Source organism: Capsella rubella, unplaced genomic scaffold (assembly GCF_000375325.1).
Source record: "Capsella rubella cultivar Monte Gargano unplaced genomic scaffold, Caprub1_0 scaffold_72, whole genome shotgun sequence".
Taxonomy (NCBI): domain Eukaryota; kingdom Viridiplantae; phylum Streptophyta; class Magnoliopsida; order Brassicales; family Brassicaceae; genus Capsella; species Capsella rubella.
In genome coordinates, this window is record NW_006238856.1 from 4,698 (window position 1) to 17,168 (window position 12,471).

General features: G+C 53.3%; 1 protein-coding gene across 1 annotated transcript; it reads left to right on the forward strand.

Moving 5' to 3' along the window:
* Window positions 1–465: 465 nt before the first annotated feature.
* On the forward strand, window positions 466–2,625 carry LOC111831878. The gene has a single exon (XM_023787369.1). It carries the CDS (start codon window positions 466–468, stop codon window positions 2,623–2,625), a length of 2,160 nt encoding a protein of 719 aa, XP_023643137.1.
* Window positions 2,626–12,471: the final 9,846 nt, after the last annotated feature.

A 12,471-nucleotide genomic window follows, 5' to 3' on the forward strand; every position in this document is an offset into this window, starting at 1 on the left:
CCCCTTTCCACTATTTGCCTGCCCGGCCCGGAGGAGAGTGAATGACGTGGCGTTAACCCGCGGAAGACGACAAGAAACGAGCAGTCGGGCCTCAAATGATCAGCCCACGACGACCGGCCCATGACGATCGGCCCATTAAGCCATGCGCCAATGACGGTGTCCTGTCACATCATTCTCCTATAAAAGGAAAGAGAATTGATGTGACAAGACATCACGTACACTCGAGAGGACAGAAGTACTCCGCAGAGCTCGGCTTTAATAACTCATATTGTCGAACAGATTAATAACCTTTCTTCCTTGTAATTGCCGATCTCCGATTTGTAAAGACGAACCTTTTGGCTCGACCTTGACTTAATATCATTGACTTCCCCCTTTGTGCCGAGCACTATACAACATTTGGCGCCCACCGTGGAGCCGAGCTAGAGGCAATTCGTCTTTGATATCGCACATCTGCAAGACACAAGAATGGAAGCCGGAAGTGGAGAATTCGTAGCCGACACACCCGATCGTTTCCAGCCAGGACAAGGCAACCCGCCGAGCGCTCCAACAACCGAGGATGGAGAGGGGACGAGCAATCCCGGTATCGGCGCCCTGATGCGCAGCATCCTCGCTAAAATGGATGAACAAGAGCGGAAAACGAGCGAGCGATTCGCAGCTCTGTCCGAAGTATGTGCCGCCATGCAGAGCCAAGCAGGATCACCAGACGCGGCGGTCGCCGAGGAGGCCACGCCCGCAAATCCAACTCAAGGCAGTGACGAGCTTGCCGAGCTGCGCGGCAAAATCAAGGAGGTGTCGACTCGCATGCACCGGGCAACAAGTTCGGCGCCCGACGTAGATCGCATGCTGGAGCAGTCACAAAACACGCCCTTCACAGCGCGCGTCCGCAATGTGGTGATCCCAAAGGACACCAAGATTAACTACGCCCACTTTAAAGGTGACTCGGACCCGACGCATCACCTCACCTCGTTTGAAATCGCCATCCATCGATGCAACCTCACGCCGGCCCAATCGGACGCTGGCAAATGCCAACTATTCACGGAGCTGTTGAGCGGAGACGCGCTGGGATGGTTCTCGAATCTGCCGGCCAATTCGATCGACAATTTCAAACAACTCTCACTCGCTTTCATGAAGCAGTACTCGATCTTGGCCATTCCGGGGGCGACGGCCGACCTATGGTCGACCGTTCAGAGAATCGACGAACCTCTCAGGGGATTCATCGAAAGGTTCAAAAAAGTTGCCTTCCAGGTGAATGCGCCCAACAAAGTCTGGCTGTCGGCCCTGAGGAGCGCGCTCTTGTTTAAGTGCCGATTCCGGGAAGACCTCACTCTGAACCAATACGTCACGCTGGAAGACGCCCTGCACCGGGCGACCCGCTATGTAGAAATGGAGGAAGAGCAGAACGTGCTCTCCCAAAAATATATGCCGCCCAAACAACAGATCCCGAAGAACAAGGATGAATATGTCGAGCCCCGTCAGCACTACGACAAAAGCTATGTCGCAGACGCTCGGAAAAGGCCTCCCTCTTCGTACATGTTGGCCGAAGCAGATCCAGAATCGGGACCGAGTTCCCCGCTCCCGCAGCCACCTCCTCCCCTTCCCCCGCAAGTCGAACAGGATCACAGCCTATATTGCGAGTTGCATGAGGTGACGGGGCACTCAACAGCGTCCTGTCGTCACCTTCAAAGCCTGCTGCTAAACAAGTATCTCAAGGGCGATGTCGAAGTGACTCTCCGACAATACAAGAGCGGCGGCCAGCGCGGTCGCGGTGCCGGTCAGCGCGGTCGCGGGCGCGGTCGAGGAAACATCCAGAGTCGCCTCGGACCACAAGGAGACGACCGCCCAGCCCCGGTTAACGGCAATAATGCGCGTCCTGGACAGAATGGTCAGGACGCCGCTCGGATAGCTAACCAGGAAGACGAGCAGCTGCCACCGCCTCCAGCCAGACGGAGGATCTATATGATACATAGCAAGGATTACGAGCGTGACGACTACCCGGACCCTCAGGCGGAAACGGGCCTAGTGAACGTAATCATGGGCGGCCTCACCGCCTGCCGCGATTCCGTGCGGTCAATCAAAGATTACGTCAAGGCCGGCGCGGCTGCGGTATGGCCAACCAAACCGGCCCCATACATCCCGCCCATCATGTTTACTTCCGAAGACGCGCTCGGCGTCAGCTTCCCGCACAACGACCCTCTCGTCATCGAGCTTCAGATAGGCGACAGCGAAGTCACCCGAATTCTGATTGACACTGGCAGTTCAGTAAACGTCATTTTTCGCGAAGTGCTCGACAAAATGGGAGTCACAGATTCTGAGATTAAACCATCAGTACGCCCGCTGACCGGCTTCGACGGCAACTACTTAATGTCGGCCGGTACTATCAAGCTGCCGATTTATGTCGACGGACATGTATCCCTGCACAAGTTCATGGTCGTCGAGAAGCCCGCCGTTTACAATGTCATCTTGGGTACACCGTGGTTACACGACATGCAAGCTGTCCCGTCCACTTACCACCACTGCGTTAAGATGCCGACGCCAAAGGGGATCTGTGTCATCAGAGGAAACCAGGTCGATGCCAGAAACTGTTTCGTTATTGAATGCAAACTCCGCAAGGCAATCGATTTATAACAGCTAAAGGAAGCGGCACGACCGGCCCCGCCGGTCAGCGCAGAAGAGATCCCGCGCCACGAGCTGATAGACAAAGTCAATATCGACGACAGCGACCCAACCAGGTGCGTAGGTATCGGCGCCGATCTGGACCCGCATATCAGGACTCAGCTGGTCGGCTTCCTCAAAGAAAACAACGCCACCTTCGCCTGGTCGTTTGACGACATGGTAGGGATCAGCCCAGAAATTACAAGCCACGAGCTCAACGTGGATCCAACGTATAAGCCGGTCAAGCAGAAGCGACGAAAGCTCGGCCCCGAACGTTCTAAGGCCGTCAACGACGAGGTCAAGAAGCTGTTGGCCGCAGGATCAATTATTGAGGTCAAGTATCCAGAGTGGCTGGCAAACCCTGTCGTTGTCAAGAAAAAGAATGGGAAGGCCCGCGTGTGCATCGATTTTACGGACTTAAACAAAGCTTGCCCCAAGGACAGCTACCCGCTGCCGAGCATTGAGCGTTTGGTCGAAGCAACGGCTGGCAATGCTTTGTTATCTTTTATGGATGCCTTTTCCGGGTACAATCAAGTACTGATGCATAAAGACGACCGTGAAAAAACAGCCTTCATCACCGACCAAGGGACGTACTGCTACAAGGTGATGCCATTCGGGCTCAAAAACGCGGGAGCCACATACCAACGCCTCGTCAACAAGATGTTCGCCGAACAGTTAGGGAGAACTATGGAGGTATATATCGACGATATGCTCGTCAAGTCGGAGACAGCAGAAGACCACGTCCCGCACCTAAAAAAGTGTTTTCATACCCTGAACCAATACAACATGAAGTTGAACCCTGACAAATGCTCATTCGGCGTGACAAGTGGGGAGTTCTTGGGGTATATCGTGACAAAGTGTGGGATCGAGGCTAATCCCAAACAAATTAAGGCGTTGCTCGACATGCCATCGCCCCGCAACAAGCGCGAGGTGCAGCGGCTGACCGGCCGCATAGCCGCACTAAACAGATTCATTTCGCGGTCGACTGATAAGAGCCTACCGTTCTACCAACTGCTTCGCTCTGCGAGTAGGGATTTCTGTTGGACAGCCGAATGTGAGCAAGCCTTCGCCGAGCTAAAAATTTACTTAACGACTCCCCCCATCCTGTCCAAACCCGAGAAAGGCGAGAAGCTATACCTGTATATTGCGGTGTCCAGCTCGGCGGTAAGCGGTGTGCTCGTTCGGGACGACCGTGGTGAACAGCGTCCTATTTTCTACGTTAGCAAGACGCTCGACGGCGCCGAGTTGCGCTACCCAATGCTGGAAAAAATCGCGTTCGCAGTAGTCATCTCGGCACGGAAGCTTCGGCCCTACTTCCAATCACATTCCGTCACCGTGCTCACAAACCAACCTCTCCGCCAAATTTTACACAGCCCGGGACAATCAGGCCGGATGGCCAAGTGGGCAGTAATTGAGCGAGTACGACATGGAGTATGTCGGACGGACAAGCATGAAGTCGCAAGTCCTAGCCGACTTCCTCGTCGAGTTTCCGCCCGGTCTTACCACGGCAGCTAAGCCTGACGAAAAGTGGACCCTGCACGCCGACGGTGCCTGCTCGCAGCATGGCTCCGGGATCGGCATCAGACTTACATCCCCGGCGGGGGAGATAATCGAGCAATCTTTCCGACTAAATTTCGCAGCATCAAACAATGAGTCTGAGTACGAGGCCCTGCTAGCCGGCATGCGTTTGGCCGTCGAGTTAGGAATCAAACAACTCCAAGCCTACTGCGATTCACAGCTCGTCGCCAACCAGTATAACGGCGACTACGAGGCTAAGAACGAAAGAATGGACGCATACCTCAAGATCGTACGTGAGCTCGCCTCCAACTTCGACTTCTTCGCCATCGACAAAATCCCGAGAAGCGCAAACGCACCTGCAGATGCCCTCGCCGTACTCGCTTCCACTTCTGACCCCGACCTCCGACGAGTTATACCTGTCGAGAGTATTCAGACGAGCAGTATCAGCAAAAAGGCACAAGTCGCGACCATCACCACCTCAGCTCCCGCAGAAATTCCCACAGCCGCCGCAATAACGCCGCCCTCTGATTGGCGCGTCGAAATAGTCGAATATATCACCAACGGTACGGCACCAGCAGATAAATGGCATGCTCGGCGTCTCAAGGCACGGGCCACACAGTACGCAATCGTCACAGAGAAGTTATACCGATGGAGCTCGGCAGGAATCCTCCTAAGATGCGTAGCGGGTATTGAGGCAGATTTGGCAATGCAAGAAACGCACGAAGGCGCAGGAGGCAATCACTCAGGCGGCCACGCTCTGGCCCTTAAAATAAAAAAGCATGGCCTATACTGGCCGACCATGGTCGCTGATTGCGAGAAGTTCGCGGCCAAATGTGAAAAATGCCAAAGACACGCTTCCATCATCCATGCTCCGGCCGAACTTCTCACGACGGCCACGGCACCATACCCATTCATGCGCTGGGCGATGGACATCGTCGGCCCCCTGCCCACATCACGAAACAAACGTTTCCTCCTCGTTATGACGGACTACTTCACCAAATGGGTCGAGGCCGAAGCCTATAACAGAATTCAAGCAAACGAAGTGCAAACGTTCGTCTGGAAGTTTATAATCTGCCGCCACGGCCTCCCATATGAGATCGTTACTGACAATGGCTCACAGTTTATCTCGAAAAAGTTCGACGACTTCTGCGCAAGCTGGCGCATCCGCCTAAGCAAGTCAACGCCTCGGTACCCACAGGGCAACGGACAGGCCGAAGCAACAAACAAAACGATCATCGACGGACTTAAGAAGCGCCTCGAAGAAAAGAAGGGCCTTTGGGCCGACGAGATGGACGGCGTCTTGTGGTCGCATCGAACCACACCATGCCGCGCAACCGGTGAAACACCATTCTCGCTCGCATATGGAATGGAGGCAGTCGTACCTGCCGAGGTGAGCATCGGCAGTATTCGCCAAACAACGCTCGTCGAAAACCCCGCCCTGAACGATGTCATGATGCTAAATAGTCTGGACGAGGTCGAAGAACTGCGCGACCGCGCACTACGCCGCATTCAGAACTATCAAAACGCGGCAGCACGTCATTACAACAAAGGGGTGCACTTGCGGACGTTTTCAACACGCGACCTCGTGCTGCGAAAAGTTTACGAAAATACTAAGGAAATTAACGCAGGCAAATTGGGCGCTAAGTGGGAAGGCCCCTATCAGATTTCTAAGGTCGTCCGACCCGGCGTCTACGAAATCCTTACTATGTCCGGCGAGGAGATTCCCAGGTCGTGGAACGCAAACAACCTAAAGAGATATTACTATTAAAAAAAAAAAAAAAAAAAAAAAAAAAAAAATGTTAAGCCTGGTCGGGAAAAACCGCCAGCTCGTTATATATTTATGTAATGTGAACTACGGTCGGCTTGATCCTCGAAAGAGGTACGTAGGCAGCCCGTCAAAAGGCACAGCTGTTTGAAAAAAAAAAAAAAAAAAAAGAGGGGGAAACCTTCTTTATTAATATAAAAAAAAGGGGGAGGGGCGAAACGCCGATTACAAACTTGTTTCTACGACCATGCAAAAAAAAAAACACACAAAGATAAAAGCTAAGCAAGAAAGAAACTACTCGGCCGCGCCCTTTTTCGCCACATGCATGGCCACTCTCAAGGAATGGCCTCGGGAGGAGGAACCAAATCCCCATCCGCGAGAAAAGGCAGGGCAAGCTCGGTCTCAGCTCGAACCTAATACGCCCTCGTCTTCGCCGCCTCTTCAAGTCTCCACGGCGAAATCTGCACTCGCCCTAAAACCACCTTCTCCTTCAAAAAGGAGTCAATGCCGATCCACTGGCTCCTGCTACGAAAAATACTTTCCGCCTCACGAAAGGCAACCACAAACCGAATCAGTCGGGTGATGCGGTCACGATAACTCTGCACCCCCTCCAACCGATCAGGGTCGGCCTCTTCCCGAAAATGTATCAGGGTCGAGCGGAGGGACTTCAATCGCATCAACAACAGCTTTCTTCACAGCTGGAAAACGTGCTCGACGTAACCCTGCACGCCTAAGCTCATTTCGAGCTCATGCAAAGGAAACCGTCGCTCCTGAAGAGCAACGATGTGTGCGACCAAGCGGCGAACGCGTTTGAGGTAGAACTCGGGCCGCGTCTCCTCAACATAACCTTGGAACCATTGCCAATACTCGGCGTCAACTTCATCAGCATCGTCGATACGACGACCAACGCCCGGCGTAGCGGGGCTCGACGAACCAGACATGAGCACACACTCCGCAGCAACCTACAGGAACAAGAGAGCAAAAGCAGGCAAAGACGTAGTAGCAAGTGTAACTGGGATCTCTAACCCGTGCTACTTATAAAAAAGGGGGGAGTGGAAATCGAGGCAACATTAATTCGCCTCGATCCACGCAAACAATTCGGTTGGGTAACAACGCCCTTTATTTCATCCTTAGAACAACACGTTACAAAGGAGGTCGACTCAACAAAGACAGTAACACACAGACGAACAACCGTTCGGCCTAAAAGACAGAAATACACAGACGAACAACCGTTCGGCCTAAAAGACAGTAATACATAGGCCGACAATCATTCGGCCAAGCGATAGAGCAAGGAGGACGAGCAACGAAGAGAATGGTCCGTCTGGCAAGGCAGTGTGCAGCCGTCCCGCCAGCAGAACATTTCATAGCATTCGGAGCTCCGCCCCCCACGGCAGAAACTCCGCCGAGCAAACACCCCCGGTCGAGCTCCTGCCCAAACCTTCTGGACCTGACGACCTCTTCCCGCACATACCAGCCCGGCAACCTACAACGGGCAACATATCGAAACCTCTGCCGGCAAGAAGAGGAAGCGTACTCGTCACCACTTCTAGCTTCCCGGCGGATCTTTTTATAGTTAATCGTTCGACCAAGCAACCTAATGTTTGCGCACCCCTTGCCCGAGTATGCATGATCTCGAACATTCCGACACCTCGATATCGACTTCGACACAAACAAGTCTCCTCAACTTCGGCAACGACAGACCCGCAATCGGCGCATAATCTCCGGACGCGCAGATCAAACCGCTGCGCATTGGCAACAAAAGCGAACACCACCGCTCTGCTAGGACACGCATAACACCTACCCCCACCATCTCTTTCATCATCCGCTCGGCGGGAAGAAACGATGACCTCCCGCCGTGCCGACGCATCGTCTCGCGGTCGACGGCCTCGCATAAAAACACACCTGACGAACACAAAGACCAAGCAGGAATCGCTATGACTGGACAATGGACCTATCACTCCTTTTATAGGAGAATACTCCGCGGTTCCCAAGAATGGCATTCAAGGCAGTCGCGTCCCAACTACTCGCTAGGCGACGGACAGTCAGCACCTCCCCCGGAAGCACCACACCTTCTCCCTCGAAAAACTCGACATTTAATTCCCAAGCGTTTTGGAAGTCGTGAAGGCTTCCGCCTCGAAAAACACGACATTTAATTCCCGAGTGTTTTGAAAGTCGTGAAGGCATACGCCTCGATAAACGCAATCCCACTCGCCCAGTCCGCGTCTACCACGCGCCTATCGGCCGTCAGCTGCGACCAGGGACTACGCAAAAAACCCTACGCAACTCTCTCGCGTTAAACGTTTCGGCACGTCCTATAGCTAGGACGGCAGAACCTCGGTCGTCGCCCCCGCGGCACACACAGTCAAAGCCGGGCCTTGACACCGAAAAATGGTCGACCCGCACGGTACTTCGGTTGACAGAGCCAATAAGCCGTGCCAGTACGCTAACTCTGTCAACCTTTGCCAAAAACTAAGCCGGATCGTAGCAAACAGCACGGCCGGCATCCGCAAGATATATAAAAAAAAAAAAAAACCGGCTCGCACCGACTAGCCTGATCGTATAGCCTAACAAACTAAGTTGGGAGACGTCCCTCTGTTAGAATAAAGCATAACGAAATACGGCTAAGTAAGAAAGTGCGCCGACATAAAATTTGATTTCTTTCAAAACTGCAGGTCAAAGTCTCGAATAATTCTGGCAAGTGTGCCGGACTAAATACCGAGCACACGGCCGCAAGCAAACATCAAATATGCCGGACTAAATACCGAGCATATCAACATCAAGTCTCAAACAACAAAACAAAAAAAAAAACTAAGTCCAAAAGTTCACTCGGCCTATTCCGCAGTCTCGACAGTAGGAGCATCGGATGCAGCTGGAACATCATCAGGCGCAGTAACCTCGGCGTCGGGAACCCCGGTACCCTGTTCGGCAACAGATCTCTCGGCGGCAGCCTCCAATGTCGAAGCCTCTTCCTGGCGAGCAAGGATCACTGCTGAAGTCTCGGTCTCAGGCTCAAGGTTCTCGATATCGACGAACTCGTCATCCCGGTCGTTCGTCACCTTCTCCCCCTCGTTCGGCTGTGTCACTTCGACGTTGGCATCAAGATCAACTGCTCGCTCGTTCCCGACAAGACCGTCAGCTCCACGCTCGCCTTCGACCGGCGCGACCTCCTCTCCCTCGATCTCCAACTCCTCAGGATCCATGAACGACTCGTACTCCTTAACATCGAAGACGACGTCGTACGGCAGAACAGCACGAACCGGCCTTTGCGAAGGAGGGGGCGAAACGACGTATCCATCATTAACCAAGGGTTCAATCTCCAGCCGATTGACAACCGTGTCCCATCTTCTCTCCCCACTCTTCAAGGAAGCTAAAACATCGTCGGGAATCGGGAGGCCGCTTTCGAGCAGAGTCTCGGCCAGTTGCATACAACCCTCGGCCTGCGCCTTCATCATCATGGCCTGGAGTGAGAAGCGAGAGTCAAAGATGTACTGCCGAATCCGGTCAGAGCGAGTTCGGTACTTGTCCTCCATCTCGCGAGCAACCGAACGAGCCTTGGCATCCAAAGCAAGCTTCGCCTTAGCCTCGTGTTCGTCCTCGGCGACCTTCGCATCTTCCAGCTTGCGGCGAAGCTCTTTGTTCTCCTCGGCGAGCAACTCCTTCTCCTTTTGGACTTCCTCAAGTTTAGCCTTGGACCGATTCACCGCCCTCATTTGCTCCTTTAGGCCGATCGAATTGGTCTCGTTGTCGGCCTTAGCATTCCGGTATTTGCGGTCGTATTTTTCGATTATGCCCCAGGCCGAACAGTTCGCCTACCGACAAAATGTTATCAGCGAAGCAAAACTCTAAAGAAAGGGGGAGAAGACCCCATACACCTCGACAGAGACAACTTACTCGAAGCTGATCGCGAGCCCACTCGTTCACCAAGTCAAACTCAATCAAATCGCCCGCCATTAGAGTCCCAGGAACCTTGGCCATGTCGCGGAGAAGGTCACCGCATGCCTGCTTGTCTGAGAGAAACGGGGTCTCCAAGTTGGACGGCAGGTGAATAGCCGTGGACGACGTTTCAACTCCCTTGCCTTTGTCAGCGGGATCAAGGGAGTTGGGACGAGCCTTCTTCTGAGCGGCGCCGCTCTCACGGATCGGCGAGTTGCGACGCTTTCGAGAGTCGTCCCCCCCAGGAGCAGGCGTCTTGAACGACGACTCCTCCCTTCTCCTCTGCGCCGCAGCCACGCAGATCGCAAGGTCTTTTCCGCGCCGACCACCATGGTCCGGTGGGGGACGGCTAACCGGGTATTTGCTCCCCGAGCTCTGCCCCTCATGGCCCGAGTGACGTGGGGCATACTCCCTTCGACTGAGCTCAATAGCCTGTTGGATCTGACGAGCCTCTTGCCTACCTCCACTACGATCCTTGTTCGTCCGGGCCGAGTAGCTCGGTACCGACATCTTAACCATACTTCCACGACCTGCATCAAGCCAGCCGTCAGTTTAGGACGACCAAAACAAGTCAACGAAAAAGCGTTCCAAGGAACCAAAAAGAAAAAGGGGGAGAGACGAGCGAGACCTCTCGAATTCCTTTTCGTCTTCCCCTGTCTCCTCTCTTTCAATACTAGCACAGTTTTAAAGTCAAGCGCCGCCTGCCTTTTCAACAATTCTCTCGTGTCGACGAAGTTCGGAACCGGCGGATTAAGAAACTTGACGATCGGCTCTGAAATCAAAGAAAAAAGAGTGAGGTTAAAAATCCGCGACCAGAATTGAACGCGCCGGTCAGAGACTACCCAAAAGAGCTACCGTGGGCTAAATTCCACGTGGTCCGACACGCGATCGATACGTCCTCGACAATAAACGGGTCGACCTCGGCATAAAAATACTTGTTCTCCCAGTGGTGAACTTTGTTGGGGAGATTCATAACCATCTTGCATCCGGACGCAACATTCAGATAGTGAAGGCCGGGCTTGTTGGCGATCCTGGACATCCCCATCATCTCCTCCATCAGGGGAGCCGTAAGGGTAACTCCACATCGCCGAGCAATGTCTTGAAGGCCGACCACGTTGCGAAGAGAAGAGACGGAGAGCTGCGACAACGCAATACCGCGCCTGCGGCAGAAGTCCATCAAAAACGCCGGGAGTGGGAACTTCATCCCGGCCTTAGAAAAAAGCGTCGTATAAAGGCATATCCATCCGTCGGGACACGAGAAGGCCCTTTCGCTCGTCCCGGGGATGCGGAAATGAACTGGAAAGTCGATCCCGCAGAACTCGATCAGGTCGGCCAGATCGATAGGCTTACAAACCGTCCTCCCAGCGTCATAGGGATCCACCTCAACAACATCGTCGTCTTCAGATAAGACGACCTCCTCATAGTCGCCGGTCGGAGTGCCCGTCGTCGGCGTAAGACGAGAAGACGCCGACGAAGCCGCGTCCGAGCTACTCGAACCCGACGGCGAACAACGGTCATCGTTTGCAGAGCTTGACGATGTATGCTCGGCCAAATATTGTTCACAAGAACCCGACATTGACAAATACACCAAAACTAAACGATACAACAGCTAATGACGAGGACGAGCTAAAAAGACAAGGGGAAAGAGAGCAGCAAAAATACATGATTTCGGATGAGGAGAAAAGTGAAGGCCCGAGTTCGGGATTAGGGTATTTATAGGAAGGCAAAGTCGCGTCAATCGTCGCTTTGGAATCGAGGCAATCATGACGACTCGTCATCATTGCGTCTCGGGGCACGCAAAGGACGCGACCCGCCAACTTCCCCGCGCCTCGGAAGCAGTTCCAGAGCAACCGCGAGCCACTAAGCAGACGCCACGTGGCATATCGAATCGTCACCATCAAAGAGTCGCGCCGAATCGAATAGGGGGCGTAAAGGTCGAACTTAGAAGCCCATTAAACCCCGATTAATGGACTAAAGGGGGGGACAAATGTTGGATATGGGCCTCAATTCGTGAGCCCCTTTCCACTATTTGCCTGCCCGGCCCGGAGGAGAGTGAATGACGTGGCGTTAACCCGCGGAAGACGACAAGAAACGAGCAGTCGGGCCTCAAATGATCAGCCCACGACGACCGGCCCATGACGATCGGCCCATTAAGCCATGCGCCAATGACGGTGTCCTGTCACATCATTCTCCTATAAAAGGAAAGAGAATTGATGTGACAAGACATCACGTACACTCGAGAGGACAGAAGTACTCCGCAGAGCTCGGCTTTAATAACTCATATTGTCGAACAGATTAATAACCTTTCTTCCTTGTAATTGCCGATCTCCGATTTGTAAAGACGAACCTTTTGGCTCGACCTTGACTTAATATCATTGACTTCCCCCTTTGTGCCGAGCACTATACAACAGTTCACACAAGGACTTTGCACTCGGTTTTGGAGTCACCTCTTGGAGAATTTGTTGCACTTTTGGGGCTGGAGCTTTTTGTGACGCCTTGGTTTGCCTCTTTGTGTTATGTGGTGGCATTCTCGTTGGCTTGGGACAGCTATCTTTCTTCTGTTTGAGCATTCTACTCGATGTTGTGGCTAAAATCCATCTCCT

Excerpts from the sequence above, each read along its gene's own strand:
- LOC111831878 (XM_023787369.1), top strand. The coding sequence starts at position 466 with ATGGAAGCCGGAAGTGGAGAATTCGTAGCCGACACACCCGATCGTTTC.